The sequence below is a fragment of the Amblyomma americanum genome, chromosome 8 (genome assembly GCF_052857255.1).
Source record: "Amblyomma americanum isolate KBUSLIRL-KWMA chromosome 8, ASM5285725v1, whole genome shotgun sequence".
Taxonomy (NCBI): Eukaryota; Metazoa; Arthropoda; class Arachnida; order Ixodida; family Ixodidae; genus Amblyomma; species Amblyomma americanum.
Window position 1 is genome coordinate 21,627,986 of NC_135504.1, and position 25,359 is coordinate 21,653,344.

Here is a 25,359-nt window from a genome sequence, read left to right on the forward strand (position 1 = left end):
AGCCGAACATCAAGCGCTTCTCTTTTCACCCAAGCCTATGCATTCATTGTCTCAGCAGACGCCACCCCGAAAAGAAAAACTAATGACCACACACACATGACAGCATCATTCCGCACTGGCCCTAGAGGCCCCCCCCTGCGCAACCTCCGATACCGCTTCCTCAAGGCGGAACGATGACGTCTTAGTCACACACAGCGCTCCTGGTGGCCTCAACGTAAAGTGGAAAGCTTCCGTCATGGTTCGCAAATTCATAAACGAAAACACCGCCAACCATTTCTTCCCGCTGACAATAGCAACAAGAGTGGAGAAGAGGTCGCCTACCTGGATGCCGAAGTGGCTGCAGAGGAAGAAGTCGAAGTCCAGCGGGTGCGTGACCACCGAGTCTACGGTCGTGCCTGGTGGGACGTTGCGACACTTGCCCACGCCGTCGCGGTCGTTGGCGGGCATGAACCGCGTGTGATGCCGCTTCTGGACCACGATGAACGTCAGCGGTGGCTCGTAGGTCTCGGTGGGACACATTTCCGCACACGCCAGCCGGATAGCGCTCACCTGAGAGATCCGACAGCGGGAACAAAAAAACTTGTTCAGGGTTTAAAGGCCATTCGACAAATCACGATATATACTTGGTTCACAATGTAAACAAAGCACTTTGGACCTTCACGAACTATGCTGTCCTATATTATACAATTGTCCTTTGAGAAAAACTGTATGGCGAAGAGCAGCGTTTTTTTTTTAGGAATGCTGCTATGGGTGATACTCTGGTTAAACGAGCAGTTTCAGCTACCGTTCAGTTCAACAGAAGTGCAGCTTTTCCAACCGACGCTGAAATGAATAGCAGTCGGCTGCAGTTACACAGCACACTCGGCAGAATTGAGTTCACGCAGTTCACATTCTGGATCACGTTATCGGTTTATACATAACTCTAAGCATTGACTCTCTACTTGACTTCACTCAACTAAAATTTCTGTGCAAGCTTGGCGTTTGAGTGTGCCTGTAGTGAACAACCACACAGAGCCGAAAAAATTCAGTACAGGAAAGTCCGGCTTCACCGGTCAGCCGTTGTTTTCCTGGTGCCACTTCACAGGATTTTTTTTTTCTGGCTACGCTAATTCGAATATAGTCGGATACAACTCAAGAATGAAACCGCTTTTCCTCGTAAAAGGACCCCCTTCCAGCCAATGGCATCGGCTTATTCTCACAAAACGGCAAGGTTGAGAATGCATCGAGCACCGTTACAATGACAACAGTGACAATAGTCTCCCTTGTGAGGGGGGAGACTAACCCCTTTTATCTACCACTCCCTACATGGTTACCCGAGCTGGCTCATGTGATTTGGTCTACGCCATTGGCTGCAAGAGAGTCCTTTCAGGGAGAAAAGCTGCTGGGTTCTTGAGTTGTATCAGACTATAATGGAAGTTATTTAGTTGTATATATAGCCAGGATAGCAAAATGTGGCAGCCGGAAATGCCGCCGACTCGGCCGATGCAGCGGGTCAGTAGACAGATCTAACTGCGACCCCCTACTGAGCTCAGATCTCGACAGCAGGTGGCGCTGCCTTTTATTGCCCGTGCCACACGCACACTAGAAATAACCGCAGATATTTGTAGCGTTAAGTTTGCCTATGCCACTATTTTCGGCGCTGGCGCTACACATCCAGATTTAATGACATTTATTAACAGATGTATTGACATCACAGATATGCGACTATAACAGAGGAGATTACAATCGAATAAATGACGAACTTCAAGTGTTTTCTGATAATATCCTGATGCCCTCTTTTCAATATAGGTCCGTAGAAGATAACCGCGGGTTCAATTTAGAGACAAGCTCACAGAACTTGTAGCCAAACATGCCCCGCTCATCACGCTATCAAATCATAAATCTAACCCTTGGTTTACAGGAAAGCATGAACACATGAGAAATAAAAAAAAGATTGTACAAATATGTAAAGCACTATGTACGCCTTGCGCGCGAGGTAAATATAAAGCCTATATAAGACTGTATTGTCCCGCCTGTTGTGACGAAAAAAATATATATTTTTCAAAAGCCTATCCTGCGCTACTTAGCAATAATCCAAGCAAGTCCTTCAAAACAATACGTCAGAATAGTATCAGTAATGATATATCAATACATGACGTTCACAGCACCCCCTACTTCGATGCTGACTGCCCTAAAGCATTTAAGTCGTTTTTCGCATATGTTTTCCGCCAAGAATATAATTCTAACATCCACTATGTGCAAGATTTCGGGTACTCCTACACGGCACCGGTTGGCATTACACTTGATGGCTTAGCACACCTGACAAATAACCTAGAATCCTCTTCCTCTGGTGTTGATGAAATTAATTCAAAATACTAAAATATACCATTTCTGTCTCCAACATCCTCTTACTTCATATCTTTAAGCAGTCGATATCTACAGGTGAGCTTTCCACAGGTTGAAAAATAGGAAAAGTTGTACCAGTTTTCAAAAGTGGCAACAACCACTTGCACGAAGACTACCGATCTGGCCCTTTTCAGACTTTGCCAAAGCATTTGATCGGGTAGCACATTGCCAACTAATATCTAAGCGTTGTGCGCTCAAATTAAATTCTTAACTCTGTCATGGGCTTGTAATGTTCTTTGTAATCGCCAGCAGTTCACCTTCGTTAACAATTATTAATTTCCTCTCTATGATGTTACATCGGGCGTGGCGCAACGAAGCCTCCTCGGTCCATTACTATTCTTAATTTACATTACTGACCTGCCAGCAACAATCTCATCTTAAATACGCATATTTGCTGACGACTCCATTATTTATTGACCAATAACAATTACTAATAGCCACCTTGCACTTTAAAGTGACCTCGATCGCATTAACGACTGGTGTAAAACGTGTCTAATGACTTTAAACACTTCGAAGTGTAAGATAATTTTTTTAGCCGAAAATCAGTCAATTCGCATTTTCCCTACCACAATAATAACGATAAATTGGCTCGGACTACGCAGTATAAGCATCTAGGCATCCATATTTCACCAAACCTTTCTTGAGCTAAACACATAACCACCACTTTCGCTAATTCTTCCCTGTCACTAGTTTTCCTTCGCCGTAACCTGCAATGCACTACCCCTGATATGCGTGAACAAGCCTACATTACTTTTGTAACACCGCAGCTAGAGTACGCTTCATCCATCTGGTCACCTCATCGGAAATATCTAATAGACAAGTTGGAAGCTGTCCAGAATCGGGCTTGTCGTCACATTTCGCAAAATTACAGTTATCAGTCCAGTGTAACCCAACTAAAGATCGAACTTTCGCTCCATCTGTTGCAAATTCGTCGCGATATTGCCCTTTTATCTATCTTTCACAAATACGTCCATGCCACTGATTCACCGCCAGCACATCTGCAACGTCCCTCCTACTTATACCATAGATTACATAATAACTACAGCTATGCCGCATTTATAGCAACACACATGTTTTCCACTTCTCGTCACTCCCGCGTGCCAACCGTCTCTGGAAGGATCTTCCGGACTGCATCGCCCTGCAGGGTAATCATAACACATTTCGCGAACAGCTACTCAACCTCTTCGTTGATAACGCTCAGCACGTCATTTATATTCTCAGGATTCGTATAACTTCGTTTTCAGCAGGTTGAGACTATTGCCTTTTTGGTTCCGTGGATGCGCAGCTTTGCTCATTTATGCCTGATATGTTTTCTTTTGCTTTTGTATAACTCTTCGTGAATTAGCACCTATTTGTTCCATGACGCAGAGTTGTTTTATAGGTTTATCCCTTTTTATGAATTGCGATATCTGAACTCACCTGTCTTTTTGTGTGTGTTTTGCTGTACTTTTACTATGATCTTTTCACTTCTACGCTATTTTGAACAAACTTCTGTATTCCCCCCCCTTACAAAATCCCTCTCCGGAGGCCTGTAAGGTATCTGTAAATAAATTAATGATTAAATAAATAATTTAATAAGTCAAGGTGCCAATAAAGCCTTCAAGGTAGTAAAAAAATCATCTGAATATAAAGAGTGTTAATGAGCCAATATCTCAGCACTGTCATTCAAATATAATATGAAAATTAATTTGTAGAAAATGCCACTGTTTTTGCTTGACAAGTCGTACATGTAGAAATCGAGTGCCAGCTCACAGGCTAACAGTGCTTCAGAATTGTTGGTAAAAACTGTGCTCTTTATGAATAAACCATTATCCACTAGATAGTAACTTCTCACAAATAAAGTTGCATGTTTTTCTTCATGCGGAATGGGGAAAAGAGTATACAGTGCTCGGGCGAATGAGTTGTGGCGAACTCAGTAGGCTCCAAACGGCAGTTAGTCCGTCTAATGCCATTCAATACGAATGCGTGACAATGTTCCGATGGCGTTAAAACTTTATCACAAGTAATTAATGACATTAAGCATGACCTTGTGGCACTGGTATAACACCTCTAACTGTCGTTCAGTTCAACGGATGGTCAACTGCATAGCCATTAATATTGGCCGTGCGTAAAAGGGGTGAGACACAGAGCAAGCAAACACAAAACCCAACCACAAGCCTCAGTTTTGGATGTTTACCACCTTTTGATGTTTACCACGATCAAGCTGACGTCAACTAACACCGAGAAGACGTCTCCAGAAATGAATGTCCCGAATGTCCTGAAATTATTGCACTGTGGAGATCTATTCGGTGTCGTTACGTATATGCACAGCAAGTCCGCTTGTCATAAGACAAAAGGTTACCCAATGACGCTAGCGGCATTGAATGCGGTATAGCTGTCTTAACAAGATGAGAGTTTACTGGACACAGTATTGTAGTAGGCGCAGTTGCTTACCTCATGGTTACGGACTTCCAAGAACTGCCCCTCGCTCACTCCGTCTCTGTAGAAGACTATCCGCTGGGGCTTGTACCTGGTGGTGCGGTAGAAAACCATTAGCAATTCCTTAATCATGTCCTTCAGGTCCTTGATAATTTCCACACGCGCCTTAGCCTTGGAGTCTTCAATCTGTACCCGAATGGTGGCGTGAAACTTGGACGGTACAGGGTCTAGACTTCCGACGCACGCGGCGATGGATGGCCTCACCTTGTCTCCAGGCGATGGGTGCGACACGTCTGCTCCGATGACGATCACGGGACAATGTAATAGCTTTGGCTTCTCCTGCATCAGGAGACTATTGTTGGTTCCGCCCATCTTGGCGTTGATCTTTTGGCACAGGTTTTGGATGAGCGCTGCGTTACACTTTTGGACCACGTTGTTGTCCAAGATGCATTGTGTGCGCAGGGAGAGCTCAGTCTCTGCCACCTGCTTGATCTCAGCGTAGTTCGTGGCTTTAGTGATCACAGCCACAACCATCTCCAACTGCGGATACTGCTGGCGCTGCTCCGTGAGAACGGTCCTCATGGGCTGGCGGTTTGTGTCGAACGTGATGACCGCAAGCGGCTGCGCAATGCGCATGCCCAGTTCTTGGCCGATGCGGATCAGCATCTTGATGAAGTTGTCCAGGCAGTCTTTGTGCGCGAAGCGGCTCACGTTGAGAACAATCCACTGTGTCATGGACATCGCCTTGTAGAAGCGCTGCCCTCGGAGATCCCACGTACCGTCGCGTGGCTTGCACATGGTGTTGTTCTCAAAAACCAGAGATGGCGGGTCGAGCACTCTGCCCACAACCTGAGTGGGTTCGGTGTTGATCTTGACGCCGAACTCTCGCAGGTACTTGTCCGAGGTCCTGACCATGTCGCACACAGACTGACGAATCTCCAGGAAGCGCTTGGCTGGGGGCTTGGCCGTGCGCTTGATCATCTCGGCGGTCTGACGCTCCTCGAGTTTCTTCCGACAGTGCTGGCCTTCGGCCAGCTCGCACACCTCCAGAGGAATGTAGACTGGATGCGTCGGGCTGCCACTCTGCACGCAAGGGAAGTTCGGGTACGACAAGCGCCTGTAGCGGCTCTGGAAGTAGTCGGCGACGGAGATCTCACTACCTTCTGATTCAAAATAGATGTCCTTCGCAGCTTCCCTCGTGATCTTGACCACTTTGTACTTGCGCGGGTACGGAAGGTGCGTCACTTTTACACGCAGTCCTTTAAGCTCCCTATTCAGCCGCACGTACTGGTTGTCGCGCAATGACCGTAAGTCCGCGGGTGTCAACGCACGCTGGCTGTCGCTGAAGAACCTGCACATGAAGTCTACTAGAGGAAGCGACTCGTAGAAGGCTGTTGCTGACATGTCGACGTTAAGCATGGGCTTCCATTGGGCGGGTCGAACACTCGTGTAGTAGCCAAACCACACCTCCCGGCCTCCTCCAAGGTCATTGTGCTCGTTGGGTCCTGGCGGTCTGAAGAACGAGCGTCCAACCGGCGCAAGGTTGATCGAGGGGCCGTGCCTCAAGACGATGTCGATGGCCTGGAGGACTTCCTGGGGCACGGTTTGTACGCGCTTTTGGTAGACGCCATGCAGGGCGTCCAGGTTCACGGTGGCCGCTAACTGGATCTTGATGATAAACTTCTGGGTTCTCTGGTCTTCCTCCAGGTCGACTGTGAATGTCCGCTCGCGGAAGTTGAGCTGGCGGCGCGTGTACAGGTTCTTGCGGCCATCGAAAGCCGGGATGCAGTTGGCCAGGTCTTGCCGGTACTTCTTTACTAGGAGCTCGATGACTATCCTGTTGATCTTTGTACTGAGGCATCGGTACTTTTTCTGCTCAGGAACCTTGGTCTCCTGGGCAGTCTCCGACGAGATATCGACGTCGTAGTGGTAGACGCTGCCGGTCGGTATCTCAATGCTGAAGTGGTTGGCAAGAAGTTGTATGGTCCGGCCCAGCTGGCCGTGGGCAGGCCTCCGCGGGAAGTGAGAGGGTAGGGTTCGCTCGAGCTCCTGCGCCGTGATTGGTGGTAATTAGAGCAGGGCATGAAGTATGCACGCACTCTTTTGTGTGTTGAGCGTCCCATAAGTTTGGCCAAATGATCATCGATCTACACTACAATGCAGGACCGGTTCCGGTGAGTCTTAATGGAAAAAGCCTCCTGCACCCCGTGCATTGTAGCGAGCCCATTAAAGGACGGCGCTTGAACAAGAATATCCTCCAGTGAGAATGTTTAATATGTTTTGTGCAAGCGAAGTTATGTGCAGTCAAAATTTAAATTTCAGCGTCTTCGAGCCTTTCTATCTCTTTTCATCACTTTTTTAATGCTCACAGGTCGGCGCTCTTCAGCCAGCCCTACCCACTCGACCCCACCGCCGGTTGCCGACGCGTTCGGGAATTCCCCCCGGTAGAATGGGGTCAGGGAGGCTTCCTGAACCGCCGAAGCGACGCTTATTACTGGCAGCGGCCATAGCAGCTGCCTTACTTCTGAATCTAACCGACAGACATATCTGAACAAAAATGCGCAGGAGTGCGAGGCGGAGAAATGCGCGGGCATGAAAAAGTCACTGGAAAGAGCTCACCAACCTTCGCTCGGGATTATGGGTTCTGAATATTTGGTTCAGATGTTTATGACGAGAGAACGTAGTGATTGAGCGAGGTTATGTACCCGGTTGGTCAAAAGTTCCAGGGCCAGAGGGCTTGCTTCTTCCATCGGTATATCGTGGCATTTAAGATGCGAATAAAGCTATCAAGGTTCGCAGAGCATGGAACGATACCTCTTCCGCCCTCTACAGATATTTTGAGTCTTTGGTGGTGTCATGTCTGCCTGATAATACAGCTCAAAAGCAGACCCTTTGGCCTGAGAACTTTTAACTGACCCTGTACTTTCCTCGGATTATATTTCAGAGCCTTGTGCTATCTTGAGCGCATATGATAGGGACGATCGGGATGATTGCAAAATCAAGGAACCGCACTACGTAATCGCGGTGTTCATCAAAAGAGAGACATTAATTACTTGTTCTTTTTCTGCCTTAAATTTTTTTCTGCCTTACATTATCTATACAGTGAACCAAGGCCATGATGGTGCCACAGCTGTAGAAGCATTTCTTGCAAGGTTTCTGAATCACTCAAAGGGAAAATGTGGGCTATTTTGAATATGTTTAGACGTGGCATAGTGTTCCCATTCGCAACACATTTCTTAAGAGTCCCTTCTCTGTGCCTCAAAAACCGTTTTTCAGAATCCTGAGTAGAAGCCCTTTAAAACAGCAAAAACAAAGAATGCCAAAACCAAAACTCGGTTTCTCCCAAAATATGACGTCAAGATCGAGGCTTGTCGTCATGCATACTGTCACAGAACCTCTTGGTGCGTTGACTAAACTGGAGACTGTAAGCGACAGACCACTGTTTGTGTGAAATGGCCAAAAACAAAGGTCTTATTTTTTTCCGTCTTGACCAAACTCCGCGCAAATATCGACGGGCATGCAGCTGGTGACGTCACATGTCCAAGGTCGCCCACAGAAATGGTCCCGATTGGGGTGAAAAAATTGGAACAATTTAATTATTCATGATGAACAAAACTGGCGCCCGGCAGCGAAGCTCGGCACAAGGAACTACCGTAAAAATTTCGTCATTCGTGGAGGTCGGAAAGACGCCCCAGCCGCTCATTAACAGCAAAAGATGAGCAACATACGGGAATCTTTCTATGAATAGAGAATGTGCAGACGCGTAATTTATAAGAATCAACAGCTACAGCCCAAGGAAACATCAGTTTGCCAGAGTGGATGTTTGGGCTCGACGGTGCAACGTTTTGCTTGGAGTAAAAGCGCATTTAACGCGTGAATAAAAAAGACAATACACTCACTGCGGTGGCTCAGTGCTTAGTGCGCTCGGCTGCTGACCCGGTGTTCGCAGGTTTGAACCCGACCGCGGCGGCTGTGTTTTGATGGAGGCGAAAGGCGCCCGTGTGCTGTTTGATGTCAGTGCACGTTAAAGATCCCCAGGAGGTCAAAATTATTCCTCAGCCCTCCACTATGGCACTACATCATTTCTTCTTTCACTCCCCCCCACCCTTGTCCCTTCCCTTATGAGGGCGGTAGGGGGCACTGCACCATTTCCTTCCGCCCCCCCCCCCAGAAAAAAATTAATGTGAATTATCCCATTAATAATATTAATAGGAATAATAATAATAATTGCTTTTTGGGATAAGGAAATGACGCAGCATCTGTCTCATATATCCCTGCACACCTGAACCCCGCTGTAAAGGAAGGGATAGAGGGAGTGAAAGAAGAAAGGAAGAAAGTGGTGCTGTAGTGGAGGGCTCCGGAATAATATCTTTAATGTGCACTGACATCGCACAGCACACGGGCGCCTTAGTGTTTTGACTCCATAAAAACGCAGCCGCCGCGGTCGGGTTCGAACCCAGGAACTCCGGATCAGTAGCAGAGCACGCTAACCACTGACCCACTGCGGCGGGTTGGATTATTAGCCCAGCTAATCCAGGATATACAAAGCAAAAGCCTGATGACCCCCCCCCCCCCCCCTCCGGAGCCGGTTGTGCGCCTTTCCCTTTGTGAAAATGAATGGTCCTTGCAAAGTTGTCAACACCAATGAACTCTATGAACGCCTTCAGCTAACTTGTTTTGTTTGGTTTTTGAGGAAAGGAAATCGCACAGTAACCATCTCACATATCTCAGTGGACACATGAACCACCCCCAGAAGGAAGTGATAAAGGAGGGAGGGAAAGAGGAAAGAGAAAAAATTGAAAGTTGGATTTTGAGGAAAGGCAGGTGGAACACCTGTGGCTCAGTGCTACTAGTGGTGCATGCTCAGTAGTGGGTAGGGAGCGAAAGAGAGAGAAATGCCATGTGTCATCACTGCTCCACGTGCTCTCCAAGAATCATGCAAAATTGCTCAACCTGTGGCCAGTAAAGCTTTCACTTTAAAAACAATATTTCATATGCCGCCAGCAACACAACACTCGGCTGCCAGCATATAAGTACTGAACTCAAAGGCAAAACCTGAGGACGCACCAATTGCTTGAGCCACCCTTTATTCCAGGGGACGACTGAGGCCCTGAACCTCACAGAAGAAACTGAAAATTGATTTTCGGGGAAAGGAAATGGGCTTGTATCTTTCTCACATATTGGCAGACACATGAAACGCCCTATAAGGGAAGGGAAAGGAAGGGAAAAACCAAGGGAGTGAAAAAGGAAAGGAAGAAAGGTGCTGTAGTGGAGGGCTCCGGAATAATTTCAATCACCTGGGGATCTTTAATGTACACTGACATCGCATAGCACAGGGGTGCTTTAGCGCTCGGATTCGAACCACTCATTTAAATACGGTCTTTACGTCACAAACTTCGGTTTTAAATTTCAGCCACTCACCTTGTCCTCCTCATTGTTGACCAAGGAACCCGTAGCGGTTCCGAAACGTTGTTCTCGATCTTGGCATTGTCAGCAGCTAAATCTTATGTTTCACTTCCAGAGCGCCCTATACGTCATGCACTACCACGATGCTTGCTACCCATAGCACTTTTCAGCAGTAAAAACTAAGCCCTGCATAGTCGGCTGGAACTCCAGAAAGAAGCGACGGATGCACTTCAAAGGACGCCTTGCAGCCTACGGCGTCGGCCGATTCTCCGGACGCCGCTGTCGATCTGATCAAACGGTGGTTCATCTCCTTTCATATGCCACTCCCTGAGATGTCACACAGGTCCAAGAGGATTGACTAACCATGACGTCATGGGAACCAGTCGACGCCATTGGCTGGAGGGCCTCTTTCGAGAGGCACATGCCGCTTCTTTCTTGAGTTGTATTATACCGGAGTTCGGTTCTCGTACCGTCCGCTTAAGTCGATGTTTTGGAGAGGTGAGGTTTCCTCTTGCCTTGAACCTAACAGTTTAACCTCTTTGTAATGAAGCGGTTTCATACAAAACAACTGATATAACGAAGAAATTATGATTGCACGTGTAACCTTGTCCCACAGGGGCTATAACGAAGCTACAGCTATAACGAAGTAACCGCCGGAAACCTTCAACTTCGTTGTAAAGAGGTTCAACTGTATTTGGACCGCTGGCATAACGAGATGCACAGCATGGTTTAAAACGAAATAATGGATATAACGAAGGAATTACGATTCCCCTCGGGAGCTCCTTCAACAGTGCATATAACGAAGCAACAGCCGGGAACGAACTTTCAACTTCGTTATAACGAGGTTAAACGAGCTACATGACATGGCTCAAGATGAAGCCCTTTTCGAAAAACAGTACGCACCTTGATCCTGACATCGTCGCCTGGAGTGGCCTGGTCGCCAGCTTCGGGGGTTTGCTGTGTCACCGCAACGGGCGGCGTGCATGGTGGCGACGGTGGTAGGGCAGCTGCTGCCGACTGACTGCCACTCACGGCGGCTGCTGCGGATGCAGGCAGGGGGCTGCTGGAAGCTATGTTGGCGGAACCCGCAGCGGCGGCGGCCCCGTAGCTGGGACGGTAGGCGCTGGGCTGAGCGGGGGGCTGAGCGGTGGGCTGAGCTCTGGGCTCCGCGGCAGGGGTCGGGCCGCGGCTGACGGCGCGCTGCTGCGGGCTGGGCGCAGCGCCCTGCTGTAGTGCTTGCGCGAACGAAACCCGCGGCGGACCAGCGGGCGACGGAGCAGGAGCGGTGGCACCGGCGGGCGACGGAGCAGGAGCGGTGGCTTGGTTTCCACCGCTGGCCGAAGGCACCGCTGCGAGCCGAAAATGCCCATTTAACGTCGGCTTGATATATCGGCTGCGTTTCCGATCATAGCGATCGTTACGACACGCATATATACACTGCCGAAAGCAGAAGACTGGACAGGCGTCGCCGGAGCTCCGTTGGTAGAGCACCGGACGCGAAATTCAGAGGTCGTGGGTTTCGGATCCCACCGGCGGCATGTGATTGTTTTTCTTCTGCTTTCTAATGAATTATATTTAAAAAGTTCCGCTTTTTATGGGGGTTTAACGTTGCAAAGAGACTATTTAAAAAGGCATTGCCCTATTAAGCCCCCCATGATGAACACCACAAATTTTTGAAAAAACATCCCTTATCCTTCTTGGTTCGGTCACTGTTGGCTTGCGTCATGTATTTCTTAACGAGCCCCTCTCGTCCCTTCCCTTGTCTGCTCAACGGGAAAATACAGCTGGTATAGAGTACTTAGTCGATGGTTTGATAGAATGCCGTCTGGCCAGGTCAGCAGAATGAATCTTCGGTTTACTGAGCATGTGAAAGTGGTCAGCTGACTGCAGTTAACATATTTGGCATGGTCAGTGACCAAAAACTCAGTATACTGTGGTCGAGAGCTGAGGTCGGAACAGCCGTCCCAACTCAGACAGCTGTGCAAGCCGATAATGGCATGCTCCGTGACTAAACGCGACTAAACATGCAGCTCCCCCAAACAGCGTCGTATAGCCCTTGCACTGAAGAACTTAGTGCGAGGCAATAGCTGTCGCGCAGGGTCTTAATTTTCACACAAATGTGATCGGCCCTCCCACCACAGCAACGAAGAAGCGGCAAACGACAAGCCCCGCCGCGCATTCAATATACTTGCGACACACGCGCACGCTTTTCGTCTAGTTGTATACGTGAGAATAAAAAAAAACAGTTTTCTAAAACAACAACAAAAAAACAACTTGGCTAACCCTGGAATTCAGCAAAAAGCAAGGACGCTTGCAAAGTGCCTCAGGCTCGTCCATGGCAGCGCCTGCATTCACGGCCGTTCTATAGTATATACACACACGACATGGCTTAGACGTAGTATCACCCAATGTCAAAGATCAGAGGTCAACTAAAGGTCATGGGTCAAGGGTCAAGAGCGACGCCATAACTGTACCACGTACGCTCATACACGGCTAACGTGGTTGGGCTGAAGGTCGCCCAAGGTTATTCTCCGGCCTATGCGACGAATGCTTTACCAAACGTGGTGAAGCTTTTCACTTCGTGTTCAACTGCAGTGACTTCTTCAGTTTCATTCCGTTTAGGACGCAGCTCGCCCGTTCCTGCGTTCCACGTCGTAGTCGCTGTAACATGTTACCTGACAGATGACGTGTCACGGAGTGTGACAGGTGACGTGTGTGCAGGTAGCAGCAGAGCGAAGCGCCACCTGACACGGCGAGAGGAATGGACAGCCGGAAGGCGGCTGCTACGGGACGATGCCAGAGGGTGGCTAGCAACGTAACACGACACCTGCCAAGCGGTAGCTGGCGGCTTGCGAAAGACCTGGGCTGAACTTTCGAATTACCGTCTGTCCAATCAGCCTTCAATTTTTTTCATTTATATATCGGGCGTAAAGAACGCACCTTTCTTACCGCGGAAAACGCTTGAGAATGTCAGCACATGCTGGTTGTGGGAAATGCGCTTCCCCAATTCCCTTCCTTTCCTCAAAATCGACGAAGTCCACAACATCGTGAACGCCAATGCCAATGATCACAACGAACGCGACGGTGGCGGCTGAGTGACGTCATAGCTCTCACGTGGTTTCTCCTCGCTTCAAGGTCAAACTCGTCAAGCTGTTAATCCGCCTTGAATTCACCCGGCAGCCCCCCCCCCCCCCCCCCCCCCAAAAAAAAACGCAGTCGCGAGAAATAGCGACCACAATCCGGGGAGCGGTATTTTTTGAAAATTGGTTTTTGAGGAAAGAAAATAACGCAGTAACCGTCTTGCATATCTCGGTGGACACCTGTACCACGCCGGAAGGGAAAAGATAGAAGGAGCGATTGAAAAAAGAAAGGAAGAAAGAGGTGCTGTAGTGGGGGTCTCCGAAATAATTTTGACCACCTGGAGATCTTTAACCTGCACTGACATCGCACAACACTCGGGCGCCTTTGCGTTTCGCCTCCATCGAAACGCGGCCGCCGCGGTCGGGTTCGAACCCGGGTACTCCGGAACAGTAGCCGAGCGCTCTAATCACTGAGCCACTGTGGCGGGTAATGCGGATAGCCCAAGCCAAAAATGCGGCGGTAACAAAGTAATGAAGCAGAAACACGATACCCGAAAGACGCGGGTTCGATCCTGGCCGCGGCGGTCGAATTTCGATGGAGGCGAAATTCAAGAGGCCCGTGTTCTGTGCGATGTCAGGGCATGTTAAGGAACCCCAACGTGGTCGAAATTTCCGGAGCCCTTCACTACGGCGGCTCTCATGGACTAAGTCGCTTTGGGACGTTAAACCCAAATAAACCATAAAGAAATCGTAAATGCGCTTAGGGGATTAGGGTGCGGAGCTACGGAGGTGTTGCTATGCACCAAGAACGGACTAAAACGAGACGGCAGCGCTCGGAAACGTGCCGTGGATCAAGGCACTCATCAAGCGGAAGAGCGTTCCACAGCACCTGCTCCGTGTCAGGTCAGCAGCATGGCCGGAACACACAGGCGCACGGGAGACGCGTGCAGAAGCACAGTGCGCGTGCGCAAGGCGAACGTTCGGCAAGGCATTCTCGGCAGGAACGCGCCGCCGGTCACAAATGCGCGGCTCGGCTGGACCCCGTTTTATTGGTTCTATAAAAAAAAACGACGTGAAGCGAAGCGACGCGATCCTTTGTATTGGGTTACGCGTTTCGGTTAGGTATTTCACATAACCTGTTAGCGCTGACGTTCGTAGCATCCCTGGAATTTGGTAATTTTGTTCATTCCGCATACATTCTATCGTACAGCAATCCTACCGCTACATCAAGTATTCCCGAGACTGCATCATTAATGCAAAACGTTCGTTGTCCTAACAAGAGGGACTAATATTAATGATATCGAAAGAGTGCATTGTCCACAACGCGGGTTGGAGCTTGAGCAAGCTGAAGGCTTCGCCATTTCACTGAGCGTCGGGGCTTTGTTCGAACAAAGCAAGGCTCTTCACAGCCCGAGGGCATCGCGCCCAATACCGGCGTTGCATATGTCGACACTGTAAGAACCACGAGGACCGGAGACGCGCAAAGGGCCGCGCGAGCCCGAAGCTCGAGCGACGTACGCAGTCCAAAGGCGACTTCAGATAGGAGCGAAAACGCTAGCAATTTCTGCCGCCGCGGCGCACAAAGCCGTTTCGAGCCATCGCGGTGGGGGAAGCGGCCAAAGTTAAGAGGTTCCAAAAATATCTAAATTTTTCGCTGCAACGCGCTGCTCGATCGCTATATTCGCTCAGTCGCTTGCACGTGAACCAACCTTAACGCGATATAAAGGCTCTCGAGGTCGCTTCGGCTCAACCAAACCAGGCATTTTTTTTTTTCTCTCAAGTCACGGTCACTCACGCTCAAATAAAAATGACGGTGCATAATAGCGAAAACAAACGGGTAACGAAGCTCGTGAATTTCGTTCAGCCTTCTCGCAAAAATTTTATGCTTTAGAACACAATCATCCTAGCCCACGAGGTTAGGCCTAAAGCGACCACCATGTGATGACGCCAGATGAACAAAGGGATCGAGCGCCCAAACGACAACGGCGGAGGCCACAGAACCGAAAGGAAATTCGCTACGCACCTGGAGGTCCACCAGCTGAGTCGTTTTTCTTCTTGTCTTTGCGCTTTCCTTTCCCCATTTAGATAGCGGGCCACAAACACAAATGGCAATCACCTGAACAGACGTCTTGACTGTGTGCCGAGCCCCTGGAGAAAGGAAAAAAGGCTGCGCTGTTACTCTTTTATGGTGACCTTTTCCGCTCCGCGATTGGCTCATATGCGACGGCACGAGCTGCACGTGTTCCGTCGTCATTGGCTGCTCTTGGAGACGTCAGGCGCGTGCCGGCGCTTCTGCCTCCAAGAACGCATAAAGAAAAAAAAACTATGGAACCAAGGGAAATCGTCGTACGATACCGCGTTACCACAGCTCCTTATGGCAACGCAAAGTCCCGGCGCGTCTCGAACACGCGCGCTGTGGAACTCGAAGACAACAAGTGGAGGGTGACTCCGCTTCGAAACCCAAGTAGTCCTAGAAGCTACTTTGCTGAGAGGGTCTAGTTTGGAAAATACAGAGGCGCATACCAAGCTCACGGGCGTACAAAGTGAGAAAATGGGACGAGTGCTGCTAGCATTCATTTCCAATTTTGTCCAAGTCCGTGGTTTCAGCTCACAGATCCACATGACTGAGCCGCCGCAAAGCGGCAAATAAAGAGCTGTAGCGATTTGTCAACATTTCTGGCTTTTATTTATGCCTCTATGTATTTATTTGTTAATGCATCCGTTTATTTCATTTTATTGCCACGTGCTAGCGTGGTTAAGTCTCGGAGTAAGGAGTGTGTTGCACTGCCCACATGTGAGGCGACAGTCTGAAAAATTGGATTTGGGGGGAAAGAAAACGGCGCAGTATCTGTCTCACATATCCGCGGAACCCTGAACCGGACCGTAAGAGAAGGGATAAAGCAGGGACTAAGAGAATGAAGGAAGAAACAGGTGCCGCAGTGGAGGGCTCCGGAATAACTCGGACCACCTGGGGATCTCTAACGTGCACTGACATCGCACAGCACACGGGCGCCAATTTCAGAGTTTATGTCCTGTCGTTGCGGTGGCCATTGCTCTCGAAGGACGCCCCGATGCACGGTTCGCCGGTCACAACCGTAGCACTCGCTCGGCAAAGAGGAGCCGCCACACTTTGACGTCTCCCTGAGTGCGAGGCGACAAAAACAAACTCAAATCGGCGACGCTAGCCCAGGCTTAGCTGCCGGAATAACTAAAACGCGTCTCGCTGGCGATCTCCGACGCTGGCGTTTGGTGGTATTGTAAGATTATCGCAGACATCCATTTCCGAGGTTGTACATTCCCTAAGGTGTCCATGTTGTTGCGATTGCAGGACGATAGAGGAAAGTGCACGGCCCTGCTGACGGGCACCAGCTATGCCTAACCACTGCCACATGCAAAGGGCAGTTCAAAGAGATGTGAGGGAAACTACTGATAGGAAAATGGTGCGTTGCATTAACTGCGTCCCCAGAAGCGACGACGGCTGTCTCACCAAAAGAGCCTCCTTTACATCCCTCCTTTATCCATGCCGGACGCAGCTGCAGCGTAGGGCATTTGGAACACTACAGTGGTGCGTTGGTATCTAGTGTATCGGCGCCCCGTGGATTTTTACGCTACTCAATCGAGTAGCTCTATTTCAGACACCTCAGGGGCCCTTTATATCGCAAAAGCACCCGTGTACTGTGCAACATGCGTGCTCGTTGTTGTTGTTGTTTCCTTGGTCACATGACACATAACCATGACGGGGGATTGGCCAGGGTTCAGTGGGGATACCCCATAAAATAGGAAAAACTGGAATCAAGGTAAAGATTGTACCTTGGGTGAAATTTCAGAGTAATTCAAAAGAAAAAGAAGAAACAAAATATCGGGAGAGAATATGTGAGAATTAAATAATGAAAGATGAATATACCCAAATGCTTTTTTGAATGCGGAAATTTTGGAGACATTAAGCAAGGAAATCTGCCGGTAGCTGTTACATAATTGTGGAGGTATTCATAAACTTGATGCAATGCAAAACCCCTGGCACTCGCGCCAAAAGAGAGGAGGAGAGGAACCGACAAGGTGAGACCCAATTTTGCAATGGGAATTTTTAAGTGTGTTCTCCACTGGTGTGCAAACCTCTAGCAAGAGAGTAAGAAATGCTCCAATGTCTCTACTTCGCCACAAGCCGCACAGAGGTTTGTGGGACTGAACCTGCATCTACATAAGTACAGATTTATACGGGGAATCCTGCACCGCATGAGTGTCATCGTTACCTCACACTACCGGGTTTTACACGCACGAGTCTTCCATGGGTACATGAGGTGTTGGTAGTCGACAGTAGAGAGTAAGGGATCGTTGCACGCGGCGGTTATAAATTGAAAACGCTGAAATCGAGTCATTCCAAAGAGAACAAGATTAGGAACGCTACAGACAACTGGTGCATTTAGAGCTGCTTTTGCCAAAAGGCCTGCTGCTTCATTTTGTAAAATACCACAATGGCCTGGTATCCAAACGCAGCGCACCTCTTTCACCCATCCAGGAAGAAAAAAGTTTAGTGAGCGTCTCAAAAAAAAGTCTCGTGTGGACTCCAGCGCCAGCAAAACAGAGAGACAATCTGAGAGGAATACCACCTGAGAAATAGTTGTGGGAATTGCCAAAGCAGCCAGCCCCAGAGCCATAAACTCTGCTAGAAACATGGTTGTGTAATCTGGGACTCTGACCGAAAAGCTCCACGAGAGAGCCTCTGAGAAAATACCAACCCCTGCCTTTCTGTCGACCCCAGACGCATCTGTAGCAATTTACAGTATGTTGCGGGTACTGGGCAAGGTGATCCAAGAGGATTCCAGTTAATATCCTAGCAGGCAGATGCTTCGCTTTAGGTGGGAAAATGAAATCAAAAGCAATATCCACAGGGGGCGCTGCCCATCCAACTCTGCATACAAACTTGAAATCCACACCAATATTGGATAACAGATTCTGAGTAAATACAACCTGAGGTAGACGGAACCTTGGCCAATGAGGAGTGAGAAAAAGGGCAGGGTGGGAGACGAAAATAGGAGCAGCCACACCAGGAGCCGACTCAAATGCTCGCAAAAAAGTCCTGACAGTTAACAGGTGAAACCGGGAGGTAAGGTCGGGAATACGAGCCTCCAAGTACACACTGCGGTAGAAACTGATTGAGGGAGACCTAGGCAGAGGCGCAGTGCGCGCCTTTCTAGCAGCAGCAACGGATGAAGCTTATATTTAGGGGAGCCAGAAAAAAGTATGCAGCCAAATTCCAAAATGGGTCTGACATAGGCTTTGTAGAGAAGTACAAGCGTATCCCGGCGCACACCAAATTTCCTATTACTTATCCGTAGCAGCCTACCTATTGCATGCCCCCCTCTCTCCACGTTATTTTTGATGTGGGGCCGCCAATCCAAAGTGGCATCATAAATTACGCCTAGATACCTCAACGATTCTACCAGAGGTATGATGTCCGAGCGATACCGTAGTGATATATACAGAGGTATGTTGGTTTTAAAAAGTAGTACGCTGCTTTTGTGCACATTTAATACCAAATATAATGTTTCCAGCCAAACCTCGAGCGCACTGAGGTAATCCTGGAGAGAGCGATATAGGGCATGAATGTCTGCTGCAGAAGCAAAGAAGGCTAGGTCATCTGCATAAACATATACTGTAACTTCAGGGTGAACTGGAATGTCGCACATCAACAGATTGAATAGAAGTGGCGAAAGTACAGAACCTTGAGGCACGCCTCTGGTTTGGGCATAGGTGTCTGAAGTGAAGGAACCGTCAGAGCAAAAGAACTGCCGTCCTGTTAAAAATTCGTGGATCCACGCATAAATGTAGTACGGCGTGCGTAATAATGCCAATTTAGAGAGAAGGATCGAATATTCAACACTGTCGTATGCTTTAGCAATGTCAAGCGTCACTAATGCTGATACTTCCTTCTTGTGCATAGCAAGGCGGATTCTGCTCTCCAAATCGACATGGGCAGACCAAATGGAGCATCCCCAGCGAAAGCCAATCTGGGCAGAGCTCAATGCATTCACTACTGAGATATGCGCGGATAGGCGGCTGTGCACAATTATTTCTATGAGCTTTACCAAATTGGATGTTAGAGCTATCGGCCGAATGTTATCAATATAAAAGCCTTTCCTTGAATCTTTTAAGAGCAATATTATTTTCGCCACCTTCCAGGAGTACGGCAGCCATGCAGTTTCTAATGATGTATTAATCAGGTCGAGAAGGTCCTGAGTGAAGTCTTGCGCTAGTATTTTCACCATATCGACTGTAACACCACCCCAACCTGGAGCTGAGGATTGCATCAAAAAACCGCAGTTGTTAACTCTGATTTGTCAACGAAAACATAGCATGAGCAGGGGTAGAGGGCGAACAGAGGGACTCTATGCTGCTCCTGAAAACGTGAAGCAAGCCCTTGGGCAATTCGTTCTAACTCAACTTTCGCCTCATGTGGAGAGAGCCCCACCGAGCTGGTTAACTGCATGACTGAAGTGTTCACATTGCGTTCCATAAAACGATACAAGGCCTTCTTATTTTTTGGGTTTGACAAATATGTGTTCAAATTTTGATTGTAGTCATCCTTTGCCTTCGCTGTCGTTCTTTTAAATGATGCCGAGAAAAATTTATAGTTGATCCAATTTTCCGGGCTTTGATTATGCGATAGAGACCTCCACGCTGCTTTCCAACGACGGAAAGCTGTCTCACACTCATCATTCCACCATGGGGATGGTGATTTATTGCAAACAGCAGAACGCACAGTGAACTGGGAGCTCTCCATAGCCTGCAAAACTGAAGAAAACACACGCTGAGCCCTGCTGGTCCTACATGAACAAGGATCAGATGTAAGGGAGACGCGCAAAGATGTGTAGTCTGCAAGATTAACTAATTTTCGGGCAGAACCATGCTCTCGGAGGGGGCTCACCAATATGGTGAAAGTAATTGCCAGGTGGTCACTAGATGTGCCACAGTCAATCGTGGACCATGCCCCTATACCTACTCCTCTAGTTGCCAAGGACAAATCGAGAACTGAGCGCGAGTGTCTGCGGATGAAGGTTATGGCCCGAGAGTTGCAACACTGCACATCATTTGCAGACATCCATGCCCATAACGTATGTCCACGTGAATCAGTATAGGAACCCCAGACTATGTCGTGGAAGTTAAAGTCCCCAGCAGTGATTACCCTGCTCGAGTTTGCAAGTAAGCTGTCTAGGTGGTCTGTTCTACATACTCCATTTGGAAAATAGACGTTTGCAACTGTGACTGTAGAGCAGTGCGGCAAAGTGAGATCTATAGCTAGAAGCTCGCAATCGGAATCCATTACTCTTTTAGTTATTGATGCCCGATGGCACAATTTTGACGAAATCAGGGTCACCCACCCACCGCACCTACCATTTATGCGGTCCGCACGGAAAGCACAAAACCTGTTTAAAGAAAATGACTTAATAGGGGATAGCCAAGTTTCTTGGAAGAGCACGATATCTGGGTTATGAGAAGACAGAAGAATTTTTAAATCATGAAGAGAAGGTGCAATAGAGCGGCAATTCTATTGAAGAACCTTTATACCCGCCATGGTGCCTATTCGAGAATGGAGGCTGAAACAGCCTCTTGAAGAATATCTGACTTGGAAGATACACTAGGAGAGCCTTTCTTGGTCTTGATCTGGGGAACGGAGGACTTAGGAGGAGAGGCTGAAGCGCGACACTTCTGCATAGGACAAGCCATTTCTACATCATTAGTGCAAACAGTGTTGTGAGAAAGACTTAGAGGGACAATGTCGAGAGGCGGCACATGAGACAGCACCTGGGGTGATGATGTGGCAATGAAATTTTGAGCACAGGCTTCCTGTGATGTTGGAGCTGGTTGAACTACAAGCTGAAGTTGAGAAATATCCTGATTTGTAACAATATCAGACAACGCCAGCTTGAAGCTGCTGAGCATGCGCTCGGCCACCACTGAGAGTGCTTTTTCGACGGTTGCCACTACTGAGGCAGACAATGTGGCCTCGAGGTCAGGAGTAGAGGAACGCATTATGCTGGCATATGAATGTTTCCAGCGGTTAAGGAGCGCTTAAGTGTCTGCCCGCGAGCAGCGATTCTGCTCAATTAATTCCAATAAACTTTGCTCCTGTGACCGACTTTCACAAGTGGCATCATTGGCGCTGTGACTGTTATTGCAAAGACAACAGCTTGGCTGCTCAGCGGTGCAGCTGTCGGAAGAGTGACCTTCACCACAAACCCGGCATCTGGTCGCCGACTTACAGGCTCTACCACTATGTCCAAATCTCCAACAGTTGGTACATTGTAGGGGTCGAGGATGCAGCAGATCCACGCGGTAGACAATTGACCAAACCTTTAACTCCGAGGGGCATGTGCGACCAGCAAAAGTTATGACTGACTCCGTAGATACACATGCTCCAGCCATCTCGCGAGAGCAGCGGTATACAGCAATAATTCCCGCCCTGGCTTCTTGGAACTCCTCCAAAATTTCTTGAATTGAAGATGGCGGGTCCACTCCTCGGACAATGCCCTTGGTGCACGCAAGCTGTTCAGGAATGAAGGCTTTAACCGGCATAGAAGCGAAGATTTTACATCGGAGCAGATCCGACACACACTCAATGCTTGCCGACCTACAAACAATGCCACGCCTGCCAAAAGGTCGCACTTCCGAGATGTTGAGATAGTGACCAGTTAGATTTTTCAGTTGTTCCTGGATTGATTTTGGATTCTTCATTTTCAGAATTCCATCTCCAATCGGTACAAGCGCCACAGGGATTGTATCAATCCCATTTTTTAGAAAATAATTTAAAGGCAAGCTTTCAGCCGGCAGGCTGGCGAACCAGGCTGCCGAGCCTCCTCCCGGGGAGGTGAAAGACATGCCTACACACAGTGCGCCAGCAACCTTACATCACCCGAGACAGCCCAGCTACCCTGAACCCTGGCAAAAACCCCACTAACGTGGAACGGCCTCACCAAAGGACAAGCCCGGCACCACCAGGAAACGAACCAGGCAGGCGGTTATGGTTATGCAGGCGGTTATGCTCGTTGAAGAACGCCAAGAGGTCAAAATTACTGCGTAGCCCTCTATTCCGCTTCCTCTTTTGCACTTCTTTATTTTTACTTCCTCTTTCGTCCCTCCCTTACAGCGCGGACAAGCCACGCAGGAGAGTGTTACGCTAAGCCTTTCCTTTGCCAGCTTACTCTACCGACACCGTGCCTGTTTGGAATAGTGCACTGGTTACGAGGCCACAGAAGGAACAATCTCGGAGGCACCGTTTGCCAAGGCCAAGTGTCACTTTATCGCTCAAGGACACGTGGATATTCCCTTGTCTGCAACTTTCCGGTTATGCCACATTGCGCCGACAGCAACACCGTTGGCGCAAGGGATAGCCCCCCACAAAACTACAGCTGAAAAACATCCACCACACCTGCGATCAAAAGAAAAACCAAAAGGGGACAGCGTGACATTCGAAGCTAGGGATGATGGGTAGAAGTGAATCTGAATAGTGTCACAGCAACTGCGAGAGATTCGAAGAAACGCACAGTTGAAAATGGCTTACTGTAGGTTTAACCAACCGGGGGACAGGAGACCTCTCGGGAGCGGACACCCCCGCCAAGGCGCCTTGCCCGTACGCGGAGATAACAAACTTTTATCGCGGGCTAAGTTGCATGTATCCCGCTCTTCCCCCCGACCTGGAAAAGGCGCAAGCCACGACACTCAGACGCCTACTAACAAAGGCCATTCTTGGCCCCTACCGATTATGTTTAATCACCAACTGTGAATATGACCCTTCGTGCCCGCACTGTGGTGACGGGACGCATGCCACACAAGACCATATATTACGGGAATGCGCTAGCAAACCCGCTCTGACGACACTCTTGCCAGCTCCCTCGGCGGATGAATGGGACAAACTCTTGACCAATTCAAGAAAAACAAGGCAGCTGGCCCTCATCACGCGAGCTCAAAAGGTCACCCCCGGCTTGCTGCCACCCTGGGCTCGCCCCAGCCCCACCTAGTTCCTTCAATTTTGTGGCAATAAAGTTTTAACCACCACCTTACTGTAGCAGAACGCTACGGCGGTACCAACGCTTCTATTTTAGAATGGACGCTGGATTGAAATGGGTTGTTCCACCGAGAAGTGAGACAGTTACTTCACCGTTTCCTTTCTTCAAAACCAATTTTTCGTAGCCCACCGCTACGGCATCGGGTCTTAGCACTTTGCGAACTGCACGACATTCAAACAGGAGCCGTCTTAAAGTGTGTTGTGGCAGCACAACGCTGCGGCAATGGAGTCCCACCATAATCTAGCATTACTAACATAAAAAAATAACGAAAACATAGTCATGTGGCGCTTCCTTGAAGCTGGCGGTGCTATGGTCGGCAGCAGTGTTGGAGCCAGCGTCACCTCTTTCCCGAAAACGAGCGGCCGAGCCTACGAGTTCCTTTGCGATTGTCGGCCCATCAACCGCCACATTCGGACTGCTAGCTGCAGTAGCAGGTATTGCTATGCTGTGATGGTGCCGAGAATTGCAAATATCCCATTTTCTTTCCTGATTTTTTATTTGAATTCTTTATCTAGGTTGCAGCATGGAAACTAAGTTACTCAGAACCCAATGGGCAGGCTGTGATGACATAACAAGGTCAAGCGAACTCGCTCGACAAATCTGCGAATTTCGTGACACCTGACTTCGGTGGGGTTTTGGCGTGACAACTGTGACGCTACCCCATTAAATCTTTTGTTTTGAACAAAGAAAAGACCCAGCAATGGCCTCACTTCAGCACCTCAACTGCACCCTGACAGAAGGGATGAAAAAGGGAATGAAAGAAGGGAGAGGGAAAGAAGTGGTGAAGTGTAGGGTGGTGGTGGTAATAACTTTATTTGTAGGAATATTTAAAATGTCCTGTGCTTTTCCCTCCAAGTTATCATATGCAATGAACATTTAAGTAGACACCTAGTTGAGTCAAGTTCCCCTTCTTTTGTAGCCACACGGCTAAAATGAGAAGGAAAGCTTTTCTTTGCACTTCTGCATACACTATTTTCTTAAAGGACCACTGACCACCCTCTGGTCGAAAATATTTCCTACCTCTCTCGTAGCCATGCATCGTCCACAGAAGGTGCGGCCGCAAAAATTTTGTGAAGACTTATTGATAGTGTAGTTACACCCATCGTGATCAAGCTACTTCCTCATGCTCCTCTCCTTCCGTTCCCTCCCTAAGGCTTTTCTCTTTGACGCCTGGTAGAGTAGGCTGTGCCTGGTCAAGTGAAATTCGCCCTTCCTCCTCAGATGTATGCAGGAGGTGTGGTGTCTGGTGGGGTACATCACATGTCTACATCATGGCCCCGCCTTGAAAAGAATTCTTTTCTTGCATTGCATGGGAGGGGGGGGGGGGGGGGGGGGGGGGGGGTGCGGCGGAGTCTCTGTTTTGCTCCTTCGGTCTGCTCTCCTTCCTCACTCCAGGCTCCTTCAGCCACGGTCATTCATTGCCTGAAGTAGCCTTGGACCGTGGACTTAGTCATCCGGAGTGAAGTGTTCTCCAAGCCACCACATTCTTGAACGTTGGAGCCAGACACGACTAAAGGCAAAATTTTCTGGCAATCTGTGCCAGATCATGGTTCAACTTTAATCGCTGCGTGCACATCCAACGATGAAACAGCGTCGTTGCATTTCCCCGGCCACTGAACGATCGAGAGACGCGATCGGCTCGACCAACTCAACATGTTAGCGAGCGCATCTTTTCATACACCTGTCTGTTTTTTTTTTCAGTGAAAACCCCAGTTAGGGAGCCTCATTTTCATGCATGTTTGTATGTGCATATATATATATATATATATTGTGAGGCCTCCCCACTGTTTTACGACCACAGAGGCGGGAGGAGTCGCTTTTGTTCGAAACGCAGGGTGAAGTGCGGACCCGGGAACCGTCCAGCATTTCTTGGAAACGCGTGTTTGTGTTTGCACTTCTCCGTGCGTGTTTATGCGTTATATGTATTTGTGTCCCTTCTGTGCTCCTAAATTCCTGTTGTCTTTCAATGGAGCCAAGAAAAACCAAGACAGTGGCAGTGTAGACAA

At 48.7% G+C, this 25,359-nt stretch overlaps 1 protein-coding gene across 1 annotated transcript; it reads right to left on the reverse strand.

Annotated features, from left to right (window-relative positions):
- Positions 1–4: 4 nt before the first annotated feature.
- LOC144102214 (protein argonaute-2-like) lies at positions 5–24,392 on the reverse strand. Its single transcript, XM_077635526.1, has 4 exons — positions 24,374–24,392; positions 11,113–11,558; positions 4,819–6,852; positions 5–549 (listed from the first exon to the last, which is right to left on the reverse strand). Exons 1-4 carry the CDS (start codon positions 24,390–24,392, stop codon positions 106–108), a joined length of 2,943 nt encoding a protein of 980 aa, XP_077491652.1. The 3' UTR covers positions 5–105.
- Between the last annotated feature and the right edge of the window lie 967 nt (positions 24,393–25,359).